The 23,634-nt window shown below is 33.2% G+C and overlaps 1 protein-coding gene across 1 annotated transcript; it reads right to left on the bottom strand.

The window, feature by feature from the left end:
• Window positions 1-48: 48 nt before the first annotated feature.
• Window positions 49-2,058, bottom strand: LOC114185793 (UDP-glycosyltransferase 74G1-like). Its single transcript, XM_028073710.1, has 2 exons — window positions 1,358-2,058; window positions 49-920 (listed from the first exon to the last, which is right to left on the bottom strand). The coding sequence occupies exons 1-2, from the start codon at window positions 2,003-2,005 to the stop codon at window positions 204-206; spliced, it is 1,365 nt and encodes a 454-aa protein (XP_027929511.1). The 5' UTR covers window positions 2,006-2,058; the 3' UTR covers window positions 49-203.
• Window positions 2,059-23,634: the final 21,576 nt, after the last annotated feature.

Raw genomic sequence — 23,634 nt, 5'->3', positions numbered from 1 at the left:
CATTTTCGTTTATATATTTGGATAAAATAGAAGAGACTGAGTATTTTGGTAAATGGAAATGGATAAATAGCTCTTTTCTTCGGATCTACAACAACAGTAACTAATTTTTTCTTTTTTTTTTTCAAAAATTCAACTCAATTTTATCAACACAAGTTGTTTGTGAGTGGGTGAACCCAAAAATCTGTCATCATCAAACAAAGTAACTATTGCAAATGGAACAAAGTATTGAGAAATTCAGAAATGTTTGTACGAGAACTTCCACCCTCACCAACAGCACTAGCAGCCAAAGTCTTCCATTGCATGGCATTTCTCTTCATCTCTTTGCCCCTTTCACTGTCCATCACTTCCCTTATACAATGCTTCAACACTTCTCTTGTAACATGTTTTCCATCAACAGAAGCTCTGATTCCCACTTTCCAAACATCTTCAATATGCTTAGCATTGGTGCTCTGGTCTGCCTCTTGTGGCATTGCAATCATTGGAACTCCCAAGCACAACGCTTCCAATGTAGAGTTCCAACCACAATGAGTTACAAAGCACCCCACTGCCTCATGTGCTAAAACTCTTAGCTGGGAGCACCATCTCACTACCAAACCCTTCTCTGATTTCTTTTCAAACCCTTTCGGGAGCTTCATCTCTTCAGAGGCTCTAAGCACCCACAAGAAGTATCTTCCACAATCTCTCAAACCATGAGCTACTTCCTCTATTTGCTTCTCATCAAGTACTGCCATACTCCCAAAAGAAACGTAAACAACTAACCCTTTTGTCTTTTCATCTAACCATTTGATGCATTCTTCACTTGTGACTTCTGCATCACCATGGTCCTCATCATCTTTGTTGTGTTTGTGGATGAACATGGGTGGAATAGAAGGCCCTATTGTCCTAAATTTGGGCCAGATCTTCATCGTCCAATCAGCTACCTACAACCAAAATAGGTAATATCAGGTGTTCTAACACATTTATGATAAATTATGTACATGTTTATAATGATAATAATGTTATATAGACCCAGGTGTTCTAATACAATCTTCTTTTTCGTATATTTCTTTGTTTTTTGTATGATATCAAGATACTTGTACGATATGATAAGAGATTCTTACCGTGAATATAATACGCTTCTTATAACAATTTCTATACAATGAATGATACAAAATCTCTTTCTTCATATATATTTTTTTGTTTTCTACATATACTAATGATGCGCATGTGCATATAATATCAACAATGAATTTTCTCCAAAGAAACAGAAGTTACATTAGTCTCTAAAAATCTAAAGTGAAACTAATTTTACTCTAATGGATTATCAAAAGTAGCTGTTATGTGTGTGTGCGTCACAATCAAGACTTGAGCAACCTACCTCTTTCTCCAGCTCGTAGAAGGAATTGCAGAGGATCCAATCAGCTTTGTGAATGTTAGAAAACTGACCTACTAAGAAATCAAGAAAAGCAGGATCTTCTGCATAGTTAAAGAAGAAAGAAGGCATGTCTGCAAGTTGAAGTTGGGGCAAAGAAGGAAGTGAAATCTCATTCTCTATGAGGGGAGCTTGCAACTTTCCCAAATGGACATGATAGTATATACTATTCACAGCCATATTTTGAGTGAGAAAACTTACCCCAACAATCCCAAATTTCCTTGCAACTTCCATAGCCCAAGGCATGAATGAATCATAAATAAGACAATGAATTGGGTAGCCTGATCTAGAAAGCTTCTCTAGCAACTCAACAAGAGTCTCTGGCCCAACTTGCCAAAAGCTATCCAAGTAGACCCTTAAGCTCTTTGCTTCTCCAATTCTACCACTGTCATAACCGTCAGAAATGGCCTCAAGGGAAATACCAGTTGGCAGTTTCTGCATGTTCTTGCAGTAGAAAACAGTGGTGACAAATGTTACCCTCACACCTTCATGTTGCAGAAGCTTGGAGAATTGAAGCATAGGGTTGATGTGACCTTGAGATGGATATGCTAAAACCAGACAATGAACTCTGTTGGCTTTGCTTTTCTTATCCATTTTTGTTGCTGTGTTTCTCTCAGATGGTTTGGGAGGAGGACGAACTTGCACAAGTTTTGATTCAAAAGTGTGAAAAATACACCTTTCTATCAAATAAAGACTCAATTTCTTACCTTTATTTTCATAATAGAATAATATATACTTATCTTTCAAATTTAAAATAATAAATATATTAAAATATTAATGTATTTAATTAGTTATTAAAGAATTATTTCTATAATTTTAAACATATATTTATAATTTAATTTAAAAGTAAAAATATATAATTAACAAATTAATATAATTAACTGTCAAATAACTATTACTTTTTATAAGTTGTTAAGATATTAATAATCTTAAAAAAGATTGGTCTAATTTGTAGGCTTTTAAATAATGCAATTTTTATAATGGTTGGTGTAAATCTTGAAGTAGGTATACCGACGTTGCATTAAATTTATTGCACTTAAAAAATCATTTGTGTTGAAAATAACTTATCATCGTATATTATTTCGACGTTGCATTTTTTTCTCTAACCCTTATTGCACTTAGAATATAGTTGAAAATACTCTAAAATATAATAATAAAAATCATTTGTATCCGAATTTTGTATACAATTAAATTTATCTAGAGAAGAGAAAACTAAAACATAGAGATGTTTTTCATAATTAAGATTAACTTATGTATAAATTTTAAAAGATTAACAAATATGAAAAATGTTTCAATGAAAATAATTTATGATAAACCTTACTTTTATATTTAGAAAGGCTCCTGCATTATTATTTTTTATGTTTTAAGTCTTTTTGCCCTTTTACTGAAAATTCGTATGCTGTTAATCAAGCTTTAACTATTTCTTCTGCAAATTAATTGATTTTTAAGTTTTTTTCTTCTCAAATGCTATAGCTAGATAAGGCGATATCACTTGATTTAATAACTATTTTTAATTTACATAACTCTTTTACAATTTTACCTTTACTCGATACAAATATGACATCAATTTTGATAATTTGTTTTTCTCGTATACATATTTCTTTTATGCAATTTATCCTTATTTAAATTATTCTTTTATTGTAGTAATCTTTATTAATATATTATTAGGCGATATTATTTTTGATTATTTTTTAGAGTATACAGTTTTTATATTAATTTTATTGTTATCAAGATATAATTCTTCATAATTATTTATTCTTATATTATTATAAAATAAAACTAATAATAAATAGAAGAATGTAAGGAAGAAAAAAGAATGCAAAATAATATTTTTGTGTCTTATTATTGATAGGAAGAGTCCTATTTATATATACAAAATGTAACCCATAATTATTATTGTATAATTAGTTTTCATATTAATTTTATTTTTTTTAAGATATAATTCTTCATAATTATTTTTGCGGTACATAATTACAATGTTATCAAGTAAAGCTCATAATAGAGAGAAGAAGGTAAGGAAGAAGAGAGAATGGAAAATATCTTTTCTGTGTGTTTTATTACCGATAGGAAGTCGTATTTATAGATACAAAATGAAGCCTATAAAGCATTCAAATCAAATCCTTAATACAAATATATTTAAACCGCATAAATAAGAGTAATTATAAGAAATCAATATATCATATCAATCATATGAGTAACTGTATCAAATCAACAAACGATCATTAATTCATAACACTCCCCTTAGGTGTCCATTAATAAGAGAAGTGCCTCATTAAAACCTTAGTAGAAAAAACCCTTTGGGATAGAAACCTAGTGAAGGAAAAAAAGTAAACATTTTGTATTCCTTAATACAATATTATTCATCACATATTCTATTTCTCTCCCTCATGTAAGCTTTCATCATTAAAATGGCGAAGTTCAATCTTGTGAACCAATTGTTCAAAAGTTCTCATTGGTGAACATTTTGTAAATAGATATGTCACATTTTCACATGAACGAATATTTTGGATCTCTATATCGCCGAACAATGCATTATTTTTTTCATATATGGTTGTTGATTCCATTCTTTTCGATGATAGACCTCAAGTTTGTCGCAAATGTTGAATTTTAGACCATAACCAAACACATTCATGACTTATCTCGTGTAATGCTAAAATTCTACATGATTTGACGATGTTAATGTTGTGGTTTGTTTCACAGACTACTATGAAATCATTATGTTACCACATGTGAACAAATATCTTGTTTGTGATCAACCATTCTGACATTATGAGGATCTGATAAATAACATGCATAAGCCCATATTCGTAGTACCTTTAAGGTAACAAAGTATATGTTTTATTCTAATCCATTGTCTTCTTGTAGGTGAAGAACTATATTTTGCTTAACAAATTTATTACAAATGCAATGTCAGGTATAGTTAGCAAGATACATTAGTGCTCATATAAAACTAAGATATGATACATTAGAGCCTTTATCAACATCTAAAGACCTCACAACCATTGGAGTGCATAATGGATGTGACTTGTCCAATTATAACCGTTTAAGCACCTTCATATATAAGTCTCTCACTAACACAAAAAGTGCTTATAACGTCTAATTTTCAGCTTTTGACGTCTGTAAAAATATCGACGTCATATATAGTAATGTTAAAATTAACGTCTGAAAAAACACTGACGTTAGCTAACGTCGAAAAATAAAAGCTCGACGTCCCTTTATGTCAGTTCGATCCCTACCCGACGTTCAACTCGCGCCAATAGGAGGGAAAAAACTGCTGAAATTGACATCTGTCCTTGTACTAGCAGACGTCAAAGGACGTCGGGCAGTGCTACAACCGACATCCTTTGACGTCTGTCAATGCAAGGACAAACGTCAATTTCAACAATTTTTTTTTTAAATTTTGGCTGTATTTACATATTCCCACACTTGAAAAACAGAAAATTCCCAAAACAAAGTTCATATTATATTCCAACAACGTGGTAATTTTAACTCATAATTGTAAAGTTGTCTAAACTTTTACAATTACCACAAAACTAAAACTTTCATCAAGAAATTGTTCTACAAAGTTTTTAAAATAAAATTCTAATGTTGTAGGGCCTAACTCCATTGTTCCAATAAATATGTTGCCCACTCTTGTCTTAGTGCCTGGATAGTGTCTTCCAATAGAGGTGATGGATTCTTGAAGCGTTGAAAAGATAATACAAATTCATTATGCATGAATATCATTGTTTAAAGTTTGATATGATTTATAATATCTTAAAGATATATACATATATTATTACCTCTATCAATTCATCTTTAATTGCAGCTCAAATGATTTCCATGCCTCATTGTCCCTTGGATGCCTTATGAACTCATCCTTGTTCTCTAAAGAATGCCATCTCATATGCTCTACAGGCTTAGAACACATAAACAATCTTTGCAATCTTTGTTAATGGAAGGTAACCCAAAAGTTTTGCAGGTTGCTTTTTGTTTCTTCTTTGGGTTCCATCTAGATGTACTACAATGTTTGCATGTTTGCAAATCTTTTTCATCTTCTCTTAAATATAACATGCAATCATTTGGACATGCATCTATTTTGATATAGTTAAGACCAAGTTTTTTGATGGTTTTCTTAGCATCATAAAAGGAAAGAGGCAACTTTGCTTCATTAAATGAATCTTTTAACAAATCTAGATCATAGTCATTGTGATGAAGGATTGACCCAACTAAGGATGGAGACACATGCTTAAGAAGACTAAGCATGTTTAGAAAGGAAGTTCACTAATCCTTCATCCTTTTCATTTGTGTTTGTTATTTTTGATTCCCTAAGTTGACTTAGTTGAATCAACTTTAGTTGACTTGTTGACCTTTGACTAGGTTTGACTTGTTGACTATAATTGACTTGACTTAAGCCAACATGCTAATTTATGTTTATTTGCTTTGTAGGTTAATTAGGAGTAAGAAATCAATGCTAGGTGGCACATGGTGATTGGGGAGCATAAATGATGTGGAGGAGAGAGTAAAGCAAAGGCATAAAACATAAAGAAAAAGGCATAAAGCAAGTGTACCTATGTACCTTTGGTCTCCTTTGTTTTTAGCACACTATGGCCACTTTTTGGAGACATATGAGACACATTCTTTGTCTCCTTTTGTGCTAGAACGAAATTAGCCTTGCACACACCATAGTTAGCTCTTTTGTCTTTCATTTTTGTAACCTTATTTGACCTAGTTTCTAGAAGCTAGGGTTAGGTTTTTGTAGAGACATCCTTAGGTATCTTTTATTTGCTTAGAGGCCCCTAAACTCTTCTATATAAGGGGTGCTCCTAGACATGTAAAAGGGTTGAACATTTTGAAGTAAAAACACTCTTGTGTCTCAACCATTTGTGAGAGTTTCCTCCCTTGGGAGTGAATACTTTTAAGCCTTATCTTGCATAGCAAGTGGCGGCACACATCCACTCATCTTCAAGGTTGCCATGGCTTCTAGCCTAGTCTTGTAGTGGCATGCTTCTCACATTTTTACCATTTCTTTCCTTTCCATTTTATGTTTTCTTCTTCCTTTAATTGTTTTGGTTTTCTATGGTTTATGTGCTTTCCATTTCCTTTTTGTTTTGAATCAATCCATCATCTTCTTCTCTTGAGCTTTGTGAAAGGAACCTTCATATCTAGATAGCTTGCTATCTTAATGTCTAGTGGGGATTTCACTTAGCTTTCTTAATCAACTCACACCATATTCAATAATCTTAAAAAGGAACAAGATAATCCTTCATCATTTGGTATCTAGAGCCTAGGTTATCTTGAATATGGTGTTTTTCATGTTCTAATCTTGTCTTGTGTATCTATCTTTGAATGGTCCACATAAAAACAATGCTGGCAGAAACTGTTCACGATTTTAAAAGATTAAACTGCACCTGCTCAGTGGTCCAAAAATTACGTTCTTGATGTCAAAAGAATGCTCTGTGAGTCTAGTTTTTAACAAAAAAAGAACCAATACATTTGGAGTTCTGTGGAGAGAGTTATGATTGAAATAGTGAGCAAAGGTCAGAGCTGCCTAGATCACCGCGAATCAACGTTTTTCAGGTTATGTTGGGCAGTTTTGGCTACTGTTTTTGTTACTCTTCTTACTCCTAAATGTGGTTGGATAACATGTCTTTGGATGCTTAGTCTTTGAGCCTCAAATCCATGAGTTTAAATGCATGATAGCTACATGTTTGTGTCTTTGTGTATGTCATGTTGAGTCTTTAAATGTGTCTAACTTTTGCTTGAGTCATATGTCATATGCTTCTTTGAGTTTCCTTATTCTTGTTTCTAAGTATTTGAGCTATTGCATGAGATCTATGCCTTTTGTTGTAGCATGCTCCTTGAAATTGATTTTGGCCTAATTTTTAAGGAACTAAGTGTTCAAGACACCCTAAAATATCCTTCTCATCATCTTAAGTACCTAGTTTTGAAAAGAAAAATTATTTTCATGACCAAAAACAATTTGGCCGAGAGCTAATGTGTTGCTTGGTGAATCCATTTGGCCATTTTTACTAGGTGTTATGCTACCAAATTTTATACTTGGATTTTGGGTGATATTGGCAAATTAGTTCTATGCTTTAACTTGGTTATGATCTTTCTTGGTGTATGCATAATTTGAGGTATAATCTTGGCTTGTTCAAATGCTTTCCATAAAGTCTTTAAAAGTGTTTTTCATTGCTTTAATCTTGTTCAAGTTTTGTCTTTAAAACAAAATTTCCTTAGAAGTTAAACTTTCTTGTTTTTGTGCTTTTCTTGCTTGTCACTAGGTGTTCTTTGTTGTGTCATAGTAGTTTTCTTTTCTTGAAACTCTTGGGATGTTATGACTGAATCACTTGTCTTGCATTTGAAAGGTTTTGAACAAGCTTTTAAAAGTGTTTGCTTCACTCCTTTGGTCGATTTTGAGTTCTTGCCTTGCCTTGTTACTTTGGGAGTGTGATCTAAACACTTGGGTTGCATTTTGGGTTGGATTTGGTCTCGATTTTCATGTTGTCTAACCCCTAATCCATTTATTTTGTCTCGGATTTGAGTGTTTTTGTTGTAGGAATCATGGCAAGTTCATCAAATGCACCTACACCAAACAAAAACAATACATTGATGAGATTGCTTCGGGATTTGGAGTTGTCTAGGAAGGAGGCCTTTGAACAATTGAGAAAGGATAAGGAGCAAAGTGACCTAAGAATCCAAGAGCACATTCAAAGGCTTGAAGCTAAGGAGCAAAAAAGAGAGGCTAGGAAAAGAGGGCATTCTAGGCGCAAACCATCACAAGAGAAGCAAACTCCAAAGATTCCTAAGTTCAAAGGAGAAAATGACCCAAACATCTACATTGAATGGGAACAAAAAGTGGACCAAATTTTTACCATTCATGTAGTTAGTCATCAAAAGCAAGTAGATTTGGTAGTCTTAGAATTTGAGGATTATGCCATGACTTGGTGGCATCATATATGTATGGACAATATTAACCAAGAGTCACTCGCGACTTCTTGGAGGGACCTTAAAAATTTGATGCGCGCTAGAATTGTTCCTTCCTACTATAGGAGGGAGACTCTTTTGAAGCTCCAAATGCTTCAACAAGGGTCCATGTGTGTGGATGAATATTACAAGTTAATGGAGTCCATGCTTCTAAAAGTAGGACTCCAATTTGAAAGTGAAGAGGAAAAGGTAGCTAGATTTGTGAGTGGGTTAAGGAGGGACATACAAGATTTAGTAGAGTTATATGAGTACTCCTCTCTTGACAAAGTTTTACATTTGGCCATTAAAGTTGAAACTCAATTGCAAAAGAAAAAAGAGGCCAAGAGGAGTGATTCATGCAATGACTACTATTCTAGTACTTGGAAAGATAAAGAAAGAAAACATGATAAATTACCACTCAAGAGTTCCCAAGACCCACCTCCTAGGACTAATTCATCTAGGCCTTCTAATGAAACTCCTAATTCTTCTCAAGGTACAAGGATAAGTTCTATAAAATGTTTTGAGTGTTTGGGATATGGGCACATAGCTTCAAATTGTTCTACCAAAAGAACCATGGCCTTAAACCTTAAAAGAGAAGTAAAGAGTGAACATTCTTCTCCCCCTTCCCCCAAAAGTACTTCTTCCTACACTTCTTCTTCAAGTGAAAGGATTAAACCCCTTAAAGGTGGATTGTTAATGATAAGGCACCAACTAAGACAAGTTTCCAAGGAACTTGACCCTTCTCAAAGACAAAACATTTTTCATTCAAGGTGCCATATCAATGACAAACTATGTCCCCTCCTCATAGATAATGGAAGTTGTGTAAATGTGGCTAGCACAAGGGTTGTGGACAAGCTTGGCTTGAAAACTATCCCTCATGCCAAGCCCTACAAGCTATCATGGCTTAAGGAAGAAGACATTAAAGTAACTCAACAAGTCCTCATTAACTTTTCAATTGGAAATTTTAAAGATGAGGTGTTATGTGATGTTGTGCCTATGGAAGCAACTCATATTTTGCTAGGTAGGCCATGGCAATTTGATAGAAAGGTCTTTTATGATGGTCATGCTAACACCTATGCTTTCTCCTTCCAAGGCAAGAAGTTCACACTCGTACCTCACCCAATCAAGCAAATGAGGACCAAAATAAAGTGAAAGATAAGAGAAAAGATGAAAATGAAAAAGAGCAAGTTACCTCCAAAGTGTTACTTGACTCCAAAAAAAGATTTCCAAAGCAAGATGGACATCACCATTCTTCCTTCTCTTCCAAGGCTCAAAAGGAAGACCCAATGCCCAAGCATGAGAGGAAGAATGGTCTAGAAAAAAGGGATGGCCTAACCAAAGCTAGGGGTAATACCCTTAGAAAGGATGGAACAAGAGCTCATAAAAGGGAGGTGCAAATCCTCCCCCAAATCAAGTCAAGCTCCATCTACAAAGGCTTAAAGAATTTGTGGTCAAATTCTCTCCAAGGAGGGGAGGATGATGAAGGATTGACCCCAACCAAGGATGGAGGAACATGCTTAAGAAGACTAAGCATGTTTAGAAAGGAAGTTCACTAATCCTTCATCCTTTTCATTTGTGTTTGTTATTTTTGATTCCTTAAGTTGACTTAGTTGAATCAACTTTAGTTGACTTATTGACCTTTGACTAGGTTTGACTTGTTGACTATAGTTGACTTGACTTAAGCCAACATGCTAATTTATGTTTATTTGCTTTGTAGGTTAATTAAGAGTAAGAAATCAATGCTAGGTGGCACATGGTGATTGGGGAGCATAAATGATGTGGAGGAGAGAGTAAAGCAAAGGCATAAAACATAAAGAAAAAGGCATAAAGCAAGTGTACCTATGTACCTTTGGTCTCCTTTGTTTTTAGCACACTATGGCCACTTTTTGGAGACATATGAGACACATTCTTTGTCTCCTTTTGTGCTAGAACGAAATTAGCCTTGCACACACCATAGTTAGCTCTTTTGTCTTTCATTTTTGTAACCTTATTTGACCTAGTTTCTAGAAGCTAGGGTTAGGTTTTTGTAGAGACATCCTTAGGTATCTTTTATTTGCTTAGAGGCTCCTAAACTCTTCTATATAAACGGTGCTCCTAGACATGTAAAAGGGTTGAACATTTTGAAGTAAAAACACTCTTGTGTCTCAACCATTTGTGAGAGTTTCCTCCCTTGGGAGTGAATACTTTTAAGCCTTATCTTGCATAGCAAGTGGCGGCACACATCCACTCATCTTCAAGGTTGCCATGGCTTCTAGCCTAGTCTTGTAGTGGCATGCTTCTCACATTTTTACCATTTCTTTCCTTTCCCTTTTATGTTTTCTTCTTCCTTTAATTGTTTTGGTTTTCTATGGTTTATGTGCTTTCCATTTCCTTTTTGTTTTGAATCAATCCATCATCTTTTTCTCTTGAGCTTTGTGAAAGGAACCTTCACATCTAGATAGCTTGCTATCTTAATGTCTAGTGGGGATTTCACTTAGCTTTCTTAATCAACTCACACCATATTCAATAATCTTAAAAAGGAACAAGATAATCCTTCATCACATTGCCTTGTCACTTAATCCACACAAAACCTTGATGTGATATAATTTGATTACAAACTCTAATTTTGTGTACTTGCTACTGTCACACAATGTTTGATTTCCATCATTGAGAAACTCAATAAACTCATCATGATCCTCCCTTGGTCTTTCATTCAAAACATTATCTACACCCAATGGTTGTGTTCTGCCTAGATTAGTACCTTCTTGCCTCTAGTGACCAAATGCTTCATTGATAATCATTTCCATTCGATTTTCATAATGAAATGCCTCTTGTATATAATCTTCATTACTAGAAATATCTTTAATTTGTTTCTCACCATGAAGATTCCATATAACATAATTTTTGGAAAATGCTTTTAAAATCAAGTGCTCCTCAACTACGCCTCTAGTTTGCCATTTCATAAACTCACATTTGGGACATGAGCGTTTAATTATATCTCCAACAGTCTCATTCTCAAAAGCAAAATCTAAGAAGTTTTTTAAACCAATTAAGTATTCAATTGTATTTTGAGGGTTAGCAATCCAAGAATTATCCATTGAAATAGATATCTAAACAAAATGACAATAATTATTTTATAAAATAAACTAACACTTATAAGAACATGAATTTAAGGAACAATAGTAGCTAAAAAAATCATATATCTTTTCCACACTTGTATAAAAACTCTCAAACGCAAATAAAGTTTCTCCAATTACCTCTGCCCCTACCCATTCTTTAAAAGTTCATGTGATAACATTATATATATATATATATATATATATATATATATATATGTATATATGTATATGTATATATGTATATATATATACATATATACATATATACATATACATATATACATATATATATATATATATATATATAAAAGTTGTTCCAACAGTGAAAGAATGCTCCTATAAGAGAATAATATATGATTCACATTTCAGAATCCACATTAGTCCATTTTTCATCCAAATTGAAATCACTCACTTACTTCACTCTATCTCTCTGCCACATATCACACCTAATAGTCTCCGCAAAGCATAGGATATCATTGCATTGGAGCAGCGACAACTGCACCATTGCTCTTGCTTCACCCCAAATTACACACATCTCCCATCCCAGCCAAAACATCTAATGTAATATACAATTAGGAACCTAACAAACAATTTTTATTTAATAAAATAATATAGGTTTAATTATGCCTTTGGTCCCCATTTTGGAGTCAAAATCTCAAAATGGTACCCAAATTTTTAAAAGTCTCAAATTGGTTCCCTTTTTTGTTAAAATGTCTTACGTTTGCCCTTTCTGTTAAGTCAAGGTTGACGTCGTTAGAGGGAGTGCCACATGTCAGATCCTCAATTTTTTGAATTTTTTTATTATTTTTTTATATTATTTTTTTGAATTTTTTTTTAAAAAATCAAAAAATTGCTATGTGTCAAGCTGTCATCGTGCTACGTGGCAGTACAGAGTGATGTGGCTGTGACAGTGACACATGTCAGTATTATGCCATGTGTCATTTCTTTAGTCTCAATTTGATCCCTTTATTTTAATTTGTCTCAATTTAGTCCCAATTTTTGTAAAAATTGGCAATTTTGTCCCTCTCCAAATTGAAACAAAAATTAATTTTATATAAATGTTATACAAATATTTTTATTAAATTTGATATTTTTATTCAAATTGATATTTTTATTATATATTTTTAACATAGCTAAGTTTATTTAAAATTGTGTTTCACATTCAACTTTACTTAAAATTGTTTTCAAATTTTAAATTTATATGTGTTTTATTATTACATGAACTAGTTAATTTATGAATTTTTTTCTATTAACATTATTTTCTATTAACAACTTTAAAACAAATTTAAATAAAGTTCAATGTAAAATATTAATTAAATGAACTTAATTTGGTTAAAAATATTTACTTGAAATATCAATTTTGATGGAAATACTTGTGTACATTTATATAGAAATTAAATTTGATTTCAATTTGGAGAGGGACAAAATTGCTAATTTTTACAAAAATTGGGACTAAATTGGGATAAATTAAAATAAAGGGACTAAATTGAGATTAAGGAAATGACACGTGGCATAATACTGACATGTGTCACTGTCACTGCCACATCACTCTATCATTGCCACGTGGCACGATGACAGCTTGACACGTGGTAATTTTTTGATTTTTTTAAAAAAATTCAAAATAAAAAAAATTCAAAAAAATAAAAATAAAAAAATTCAAAAAATCGAGGAACTGACACGTGGCACTACCTCTAACGGCGTCAACCTTGACTTAACAGAAAGGGCAAACGTGAGACGTTTTAACAAAAAAGGGGACCAATTTGAGACTTTTTAAAATTTGGGTACCATTTTGAGATTTTGACTCCAAAATGGGGACCAAAGGCATAATTAAACCAATAATATATGTAAAACTTGAATTTCAAATTTTTTTCCATAAAAATTAAAGAAGCTAACGTGTCAAGCAAACAAATTTTTTAACAAACAAAAATTAAATAAAAAAAATTCAATTTTGAAACTTAAAATAAAACCTTAAACACTCATTCTGCATCACTCACTTTCTCTCACTCCCTTCCTCTCACAGATTCAGTGTCTTCTCATTCTCTTCCACTCTCTCCTCTCTCTCACGCATCACTCACATTATTTTCTCTTGACACAACCTCTTCTTCACTCCAACGTTTAGTTTATTCTCTATAAGATTGTCGTTTCTCGAAGCTTTTCTTCTTCTACAAGTGTATGTAATTTTTTTTATGATTTCTTTCTCATATGAAAGTTTCGATGTTTATTGATGAACACATTCATCTCCTTTTTTTATTGCTTTTATCTGGGTAAAATTTTTTTTTATGTTAACTTTCTTTTGTTTCAGATCAATAAACTCTTGGACAAGATCAAAGATTTAAAAGCTTTTGAAGGTCACAGACAAGTCTCTCAAGCATAAAACATGAAACACGATCTCGTCTTTTCTATTCAAGAATCACAATGGTATGTATTTTTCCTTTTTTTTCTGTTTTCTTATCAAAGTTTCAATTTTTACTCAACTTTTGATTGTTTCTTCTTTCTCACCAAACTGATTCATGTTATTTTGTTAACTTGCGTTTTGTTTCTTTTTCACCCCAAAGTTTTTTCTTTGTTAACTTTGAGATCAATGAACTCTTGAAAAAATAAAAATGAACTCTTGACAAGATCAAAGATTTAAGAGCTCTTGAAGGTCACAACAAGGTCTCTCAAGTTCAAGACTTGAAACATGATTTTTCGTTCAAGAACCAGAATGGTATGTATTTTTCGAACTTTTTTTTTGCTTTCTTATCAAATTTTTGATTTTTACTCACCTCTCGATTGTTTCTTCTTTTTGACCAAATAGATCCATGTTCCTTTTTTTACCTTTCTTTTTGTTTAGATGAATAAAGAGCTTTTAAAGGTCAAAGACATGCTCTCAAGCGTAGAAGAAGGAGAAATGTTTGATTTTTATCATTTTCCTGCTTCTTTGGTTGGTTTTCTTGGGGTTTTCTATTTGGTCTTCTTCTTATTCTCTTTGGCCTATTTTTTTTGTCACATTAAGGTTTAACATCTTGAAAGTTTTGGTTTTGTTGATTTAAGGTTTTTCTGTCACTTTTATTTATGATCAATTGATTTCGTCACTTTTTCGTTTCTCACTCGAAGAAGAATGTTTCTCACCCAAAGAAGATTGTTTACCGTCTATTGAATAGTTTGTTCACACAAGGATTTCAGTTATATTCTTCTGATTTTTTTTTGTTTTCATGTTCTTCTATGATTGTTCTTTGATTTTGGGAAACAAAGTTCACTTTTTTTCTTATCTTGATTAGACCATGATTGCAAGAGGAATTTCTGATGAAGAATTCTTTATTGAAGAGGTTATTTTATAATTTTCTTGCCATGCCACTTATTTCGAGGATACATTATGTTGTAAAGGCTCGACCTATGCAATGCTGGAAAGGGTAATTTTTTTTTTCGTATTTATGGTGTTCTTGGTCATAACAAAATACTGATGATGATGATGACAACTACCTTTTAAAGTGATGAGATTTTTTAATATAATGTTTCTCGTCTTTGTGCATGAAGTGATTCATATTCTTATGTTTTGTTCATTTTGGCTTATCTTGCCAATGCTTCGTTTGTCTTATAGAATTCTTGTGTAGTTTGAGTTCAATTTCTCTATAACAAATTTTTGTGGTTATTTTCTTTTTGTATTTATTCGATTTTTATGTTTTTGATTTTAGAATTGTAAAATCTGACTTCTTTATATTTTTTATTTCTTTAAATTTAAGGGTTTCAAACATTTTTTCATTTTATGGTTTATTGTTTCACTATATTGTCTCTATCCTTTTTTATGGTTTGTTTATTTTATCTTTGTTTGGAGGAAGATTATTTGATGAAGTGGTCATATGAAAAAGAAAAGCTAGAACAAACAAATGATGTAAACGACCAAACAAGGGGAGAAATATTTAAACAAGCTGCAGAAGAAAACATCTATCCTTCTAATACCATATCAGCATGTCATAGAATTAGAGATGAAAGGAAACTCAATAAATAAGATAGCTTTATTGATGTGAAAAGTACAATTTTTTCGAGTTACTTACAAAAGAAATTCCTACCTACTAAAAAGGGAGAAAACCCCATGTTTAGAGCTAAATAGTAAAGACATTAATCAAATCAAAAAAGTGCACTAGCAATGGAAAATTGAATTAACAAAATAAACTTGAAATTAAAAATTTAATATTATACATCACGGACAATCACTGCAGTAGAAACACTTCCATAAACCCAAACACTATTCCAAGTCTATCCTAGCATTTACAATTTGAACAAAAGGTAAATTGATTTCTTTTGATGTTTCTCAGCGAGAATTGAAGTTTCAACTAGACAATCATCCTAATAAAGATTTCACTGAAAATCAATATAAACTACCAATTGAAACTTTAATTCTAGCTAGATAATAATGCTAAAAACAAAAAATTTAATGCCTCTCACAATGTCTACCAACTTTGGGACCATGAGTAATATTTTCGTAATTCTAAGTAATAGAATAAGTCCATGTGTACCTTGGCTCAAGTTTCGTACAAAAGGCACTCGTACAACCATAAATGACGTAATGATGAAGTGATAGAGACAACGTGACAAATACGACGTCACCAAGAGGGCATGACGGAGTTGAATGGTAGAGTGACTGATTAGCTACTCAAATTACAACAAAGATTGAATCGCGCAGGGCTACTTAGGTCACGATGAGAGGACGTGATGGGGAGGGCGTGATGGAGAGGGCATGACGGAGAGGGCTACGATGGAGGCTAAAATGAAGATGAATCGCGTTGAGCTATTGAGGCCGCTATAAGAGGACGTGACAGAAAGGACATCATAGAGAGGGCGTGATGGAAAGGGCGTGACAGAGAAGGCTACGACAGATATGAAGAGGATGTGACAGAGAGGGCTACGACGGAGCTGAATCGTGACTTAGGTTTTCTCATGCGTGGAAACTGATTTTGCGATTGAGGATTCTGATTTGGGAGGGAACGAGTTTTTGAAAAATGTAATATAATTTGTGGAGGGCATAAACCTCTTAAAAAAAACAATAAAACCCCCCATTATTATTAGCTTTTAGAGAACCCACCAGAATCTGCCTATTTCATGTTTATTTGTGGAGGTTTTTGTAACCTCTACAAAATGATCTCCACTAAATAATTTTTTTTGTAGTGTTACTAAAACCAATTCAATCAGGAAAAGATACATCCCTACTAAACTACTTATCCATTCACCAAAATTCCACAAAATCTCCAAGTCATTCTTATTTCACAAAACCATTAAATTTTACTATTTGAATTTCACAATTTTTACTATACAAAGAATAAACACGTGGACACACATATGTCAAGACATAAACACTCTCACGTCAACAAATCCTTTATGTTGTTTGGGACAAGGACGAAATTCAATTTTCTACCATAGTTTATGAAATAAAAAAAAAATCACCATTTTAACTATATTGAACTAAAATATATTTGACATTTGGGTTAGTACTAATTTGGTTTATGACATGCCAAATGAACGTGAACAACATCCCTTCAATTTGAAATTAGGTTGGCTTCATTAACTATTTTCATATTTCCCTAAACTTTGTAGCTTAACAAATATCATTTGAAGAGAAATCTACCAAGCTAAAAGTTACTTAGGCTTAAGTCACAATAAATGATAACACATAAGTCACAATAGGGAAACATTATAGTAAAAAATGGAAGTAATCACAAAATCTATTGGTAAATCAAAATTATTGACGACTTACCGACGACTACAATTTTACCAATGGATAAAAACATTTGTCGATAATTACTTAATGTTGCAAATATGTCACTAATTATCTGTCATTAATTACCAACAAAATATAATTTTCGATAAATATCCATTGGGAATTAGTGATTAGTTTGTGACCATTAGTAAATTTTGTTAATATATATCACGATTTGGTTCTTCTTCTTGCTGCTCTTCTTCTTATTTTTCCTTTTCTTTTTCTTCATCGTTTATGACAACTCTTCCTCCTCTTCTTCATTTTCTTCCCCCATCGTTGCCACCCTGGTTGTCGTCACGCTGGTACATTTCTGTCATCACTTCACTGTGGCACCATTGCTATGCTACCTCCCTTCCTCTTAATCATGCTCCTCCTCCTCTTTCTTTTTCTTCTTGCACATCTCCAATTAATTTACAAGCATATTTCATCAAGTTTATAAAAAATTTGACGCCCATTTTTTTCTATGAATTTATTGACAAATTCTAGAAGTTAAGTTATTCATGAATTTACCAATGATATTTCACAAATTCTATTACTAACGGATTTACCGTTAGATTTTGAAAAAAATTCAATTATCCACAAATTTATTGACAAAGTTTAAAAAATCATTATCATCATATTTATCGATTGATTTTGCAACAACATGATCAAAGCTAAAGCATAAATTTTGATATCCATTTTACTGATGGATTTTACCAACACATGTTATCAACATATCCATTATTGACGAAAAGTTTTGTTAGTAATTAAAATCCTAAAATCCATCAATAAAACTTGCCAGTGAAATAGAATTTATTGATGATTTTCTTTTTCATCAATAAATGTTATTCTATCAATGGATTATTATGAAATTTTACTTGTAGTGACAAAGTTTTGAGTTGTGAGAGCATAACAACAAACTACAACCAGGCTCATGTTTTCTGTTTGTATGTGCACTTTGCTCTTCAACTTCATTCATCCAAAATATACCTTTATTTTCACAAATCCATTTTATGGTGTTCCCAACTCTTTTTAACCAATGAACAATGAACTAGAACCATTGGCAGATCTTGACCAAAATTTCTGAAGATGCCAAATAATATACTCAAAATGTATATATTTAATCATTATCACTAATATAACAAAAGTATATATATATATATATATATATAACACATATTTTAAAAGAATTTAAATATTTGGAGGGCATGGTCCCTATCCTTCTAAATTCATCCCAACCTACAACAATCTATGGGTGGGCAAAAGTAATTGAACTACACTGCACTAATAAAACATGCATTGAAACAAAGAATAGTTTGTTTGAACTGAACTAAAAGTTAGTACAGAAAAAACTAAATTGAACTATTTTTTGTTCTACAAACTACACTGAACTGTATTGTACTAAACTACACTAAATTGTAATATGAACTAAACTATGCTCGCCACTTTTGGCTATAACACCCAAGATCAATTTTGGCTATGCTCGCCACTTTTTGAAAATTAATTAAAGAAACAAAAATTGTTTCTTAAAATTTAATCTATTAAATTATTGAATTTACGACATAAAAAAGAGTAAATAAATCACATGTAAATTAAAACTGAATTGTGGAGTGTGAAGCTCAACATTAAGCCATTCATATTTCTTTTCGTGTTTGAAATAAAAGATAATAAAATATTTTTGACATATTATAATTTATAAATAAGCAATGTTTTATATATATTTATCATGCAGTGATCTCAATTTCATAAATGCTTTTCAAAATCCTTAAAAATATTAGAATACATCCTAAAATTAAAATATAAGTGTTATTGGTGCACAAGGTTTGCTGTAAGGTCCACTTTATTTTCTGCCCTAATTTTAAGGGCCTATCCTAATCAGATGGGCCTGAGCCTGACCCCTAGAGTGCCAAAGACCCTAAACAGCCATAACACCCTCATTTCCTACACTTTCTAGAAATTAGTTTCCCTCATTCTCTCTTAGAGCTACATCCGTGCTCTGCTAGGGTTTAGTCCCAATCTTGGTCAAGTAGCTCAAAACTCGTTTTCCTGCTCCATGTAAGTTATTCTACAGCTCACACCTCTCCTCTCTGATCATATTTTCATATTTCCAGTTAGGGTTTCGTAGTAAGCTCGATTTAAAATCTGTTCCGCTATTTTCCAGCTCATTAATCCATTCTTAGAGCTGTTGTGCTTCGCTGTTTGGTGTCGAAGTATTTTGCTAGCTCTTTCCAAGTAAGGGAAGCTAGGGTTTCACGTTTTCTTATCTTTTTGGCTCATGTTTAGTTATGTTTTGTGTTTTTTATGTTTGTGTGGCGTTTATGATGGTTTGATAATGCATTGGGTGTTGTTTGAATGAGTTTTTGGTTGTTGTATGCGTGAACAGTGGAGGAGATATGATAATCTTGCCCAAGCGAGTGGAACTCGTCTAAGCGAGAGTATCAGAAATCCCCCAGGAGTTGCGTGAGTTGCCGTTCAAGCGACGAGCTCCAGTCTCGAGCGAGAAGTCATCTCGCTCAGGCGAGGAGGTATCGTTTAAGCGAGAGAATGCGATAGCACCACTATTCCTCTTTTCGAGTTCTCGACTAGTCGAAAGGAGCTCGCCGGAGCGAGGGAAACCTCTCGCCTGAGCAAGGCCTTTTAGCTTGAGCGAGGGCTGGACGAGAGTGTGTCAGGTTTTGCTTGCTTCTATGTTCTTAGATGTTTGCCACATGTTTGGTTGGGTTTATTATGTTAAAGCATGGAATGAGTGATTTTGCATGTATGAGATGGTATATGGACTAGAATTGATAAGTTGGACATGATCTTGACATGTAACATGTATGGAATGGTTGGTTATAAAAGTTGACATGGAATTGGTATGAACAATGATTTTATATTGGTTGATGAAACATGATGTTGGTTTGGTCAGGACGTAATTCCACGATAGTTTCGTGGTGGTGTCTCATTTGGTCAGGACGCAATTCCATGAATCTCTAGGTGAGGTCTCATGGTGGTGCCTCATTGGTCAGAACGTAATTCCACGTTGGTTGTGTGGTGGTGCCTCATGGTCAGGATGTAATTCCATGGCCCCTATTAGTGGGAGCTCATGGTGGTGCCTCATACTTAGGACGTAATTCCACGAGATTCGTGGTGGTGCCTCATTATATAATTTAGTAAGAATTCATGGTAAGGATAGCATCCTGACGGTCTAAAGAGTCAGTTAGTCTCACGTATAGCGTACTAACTCAAGTGGTGAGAGTAGCAGGAGGCCTTAGATATTTTAAGGCTAACCTTGTGAGTGGTAGGGTGAAACCCATTGGCAATTGGCTTTGTAGAGCAGTAGAGGCCACTACAAGTGCAAGCATATGGTGAATCTGACTAATTATATGTATCCAAATAAGTCGTGTCTTGAGTCTTAGTGTCTTGTTTGCGAGTCATCACATGCTTGGTTGATGTATGTATCTTTGGCTATCAATTTGTATGTAATGGTATGATAAATCATTTCCTACTCTAGCTTACCCTTTCTGCTTGTTGTATGTTATGTGTGTGGTTTTCTCTTTTTGCGATGATCATCAATTTATTGGTGTGAGCAGATGCGAGAACTCCTCGTGGTTGTTAGGGTGATGGAAATTCCACTACTTAGCTCGTCTTGGATCAGCTCCTGTTTCTCTGAGTTTTCCTTTAGGGCGGTAGCCCATGTATTGTCTAGCTCTTGTTGTATTGTCTAAATTTGAATATTGTCGATCGTTTACTCTGTTTTGTTATTGGCATCGTGGTGTGCCTTGATATTTTCATTTTAAGTACCTTGAATATTTGTAAGGATTGATGTTATACTCAATGACTTGTTTCTTATATTACGTTGTGTGAAATTTCATTTAATTAAGGTTATTATTTAAATGGGGTGTTACATTTGCAATTAAGAAGAAGAAAGAAACGATAATAGTTTTGAGTTTGTTGGAAGAAAAATGAATTATGAATTAGCAGAATGAATGAATGAAAGTAAAAGTGTGTGCATCACCATGGTAATGATTTGGGGTATGGTTTGGGAATTGAATGAGTTGGGGTATGGTTTAGGAATTGAAGCTAAAGTCTGAGATGGTAAGTGGGAGCAACTTCTTCAGTTTTGCGGCAGTTTTGTAGTTAACTGAACTGTAAATTTAAGAGTTCAATTTCTTAAAACTAAACTAAAAAAGTAGTATAGTTCAGTGGTTATTATTAATAGTTCATTTTTTTTTCTACCCCTACAACAATCAACTTACTACCATCAATGACGACCTAACAATGAAGGACAATCTACAAGAACATACTACAATAATACCCTCTCTTTATTGTGCATGCGCATTGATGTGACCCCAACAAGGCTCAATGCTTGGACTATTGGCTAGGCCCATTCTTTTTAATTTCTTTTAATTTTCTTTTATTTTTAATTAAATAAAGGTTGTTCTAATTAGGCTTGTTTTGTTAATTACAACCCATTTTCCAAGTTATCAATTTTTCTCTAAGTGTTGGCATTGGGCCTACGGTCCAATTCTTCTCTACACCGAATGCAACACCTATCAACAACAATTGCAACCTACGACCCAGATGGGTTCATTCATGTGTACAAGTTTTGGGCATACAAGTGGCATCCAATGTTTTTACATGCTGCTGGTTGGCAGATTGGGGGTGCGCTGGCAAATATTTGGGTTACAACTTCCTTCTACCACGTTCTATCACTTAGACTATATTGGGCCAAGCAACACATGGATTGCTTGAAGCCCATTACGCGTCCATTAAAACAACCATCAAACGAAATTAGGGTTCAGCCTCACGTCCTATTCCTTTCTCCTAAAACGCACCCTGCACACCGCAACTAGGTTTCTTCATCACCAGCTGCTAGGGTTCATGAGAGGGTTGTGCCCCTTCCTTTAGGTTTCTGTCCCAACCCAATTCTATTAGCTGCTAGGATTTTTCCTTTCAGTCATCACGCGTTCTTTCCACCATTAGATAGGAATGTTTGTCATGTTTTTGCGTTTGTTGCTGTTAGGAATCTCTTAAATGGCTTCTTCTTCGTCTTTCTTTCTCAGTTGCCTTTCCACTTATATAAAGGTAGGCCAACTTCATGTATGGATTAACTTTGGTAAATGTAAATTGGTTGAGAACACTCCCACCATTCGTTAGCTCAAACCCTAAACCAGTGAGAGTTCCTACTGGAACGAGAGAAATTCACACTCGTATAAATTTTCCGCTGCGTTTTCAATTGATTCCACAAAACGAATTAATGTCAGGAGGCTGTTCCGTTCATTCACCGTTGAATGGAGCTCTTTCTCGCTGATTAACGGTCCCGACGGCCTCATCACGCATGAGGAGAGTTCGTTTGATTTCGTGATTTTCATTTGTAATTTGGGATTAGGGCATGAAAACAATAGAAACTTAATTTTTTATATTTTTATTATTTAGTAATTTGTTTTACAAACCGTACTAAAATCTATTTATTAAAATTTTATCTTTTGTAACAATTTTTATTATTTTGATGGATGTGTAAACTTTGTATGTAACATACTAATTTTATTACATACCGAGTATTTTAAATATGTATAGACAATTTCTTCTAAAAGAATTATTATGACGTAAAAAATCTGTGTATGATTATTTATATGTGGATGTAAATTTTTATATAAATATCTGTAGATAAATTTAAATTTTCTGGGTGCAAATGGACCAGACTTAAATATATAGATACAAACCTGTATGTCATTATCATATCACGCATACTATGAAATAAATATGGGTGACCAGATTAGAAAAAGAAACACAACCTCTAACAATTATGGTATGGGCATTATCTTTAAAAATAGTTTAATACAATAATCACTTAAAATCTTAAGTAAAAGTTTACATTGGCAAGTTTATAAGAAAAAAAATATATTCTGGATTATCTAATTCAAAGTTTGTATTTATACTTTGGGATTGCCTCTACAAGACTTTTGCCTTCAATAACAACATTTTAAAAGATATTATTTTAAATTGTGCAATGAAGTTTGTTCCAAAAATATAAAGGACAAATTGATCACTTGGAAAATTTGGAGGGAATTGAAGGAAAAATCACAAAATGTAAAAGAAGAAAAAACCTAAACATACATGTTGGAAAACTCACTTTCCACTCCTATTGGGTTGGGATTATAAGGATGACAATGCAAAACGAGTCGACTTGCAAGCTTATAAAAAACGTGAGAGATGAACTAAGTATTTCAGGCTTGTCTCACATAATTCTCAATTTGTGTGCCAACAACAGTTTGATCCGCATTTGGCTCGTATAACCTACATTACTTAGATTCCTAAATTTCAATCGTTCTAGCAACACAAGTTGTGTGTGTTTTTCTAAGTAACTTGTTGATTCATTTTCTTCTCTAGTCCATCAAAAAATAATTCGTTCATTAACGTTCAATCCATTTAAAAGTAGTTTCCTCATTCACATTTATTCTCTTCTTCCAGTCCATTTTAAA

Source organism: Vigna unguiculata, chromosome 5 (assembly GCF_004118075.2).
Source record: "Vigna unguiculata cultivar IT97K-499-35 chromosome 5, ASM411807v1, whole genome shotgun sequence".
Classification (NCBI taxonomy): Eukaryota; Viridiplantae; Streptophyta; class Magnoliopsida; order Fabales; family Fabaceae; genus Vigna; species Vigna unguiculata.
The sequence above is the reverse complement of the archived record's forward strand: the minus strand, read 5'-3'. Positions and strand labels throughout refer to the sequence as shown.

Excerpts from the sequence above, each read along its gene's own strand:
- LOC114185793 (XM_028073710.1), bottom strand. The coding sequence starts at position 2,005 with ATGGATAAGAAAAGCAAAGCCAACAGAGTTCATTGTCTGGTTTTAGCA. Across the intron at positions 921-1,357 it reads TCTACGAGCTGGAGAAAGAG|GTAGCTGATTGGACGATGAA; the intron begins GTAGGTTGCTCA and ends TTTTGGTTGTAG.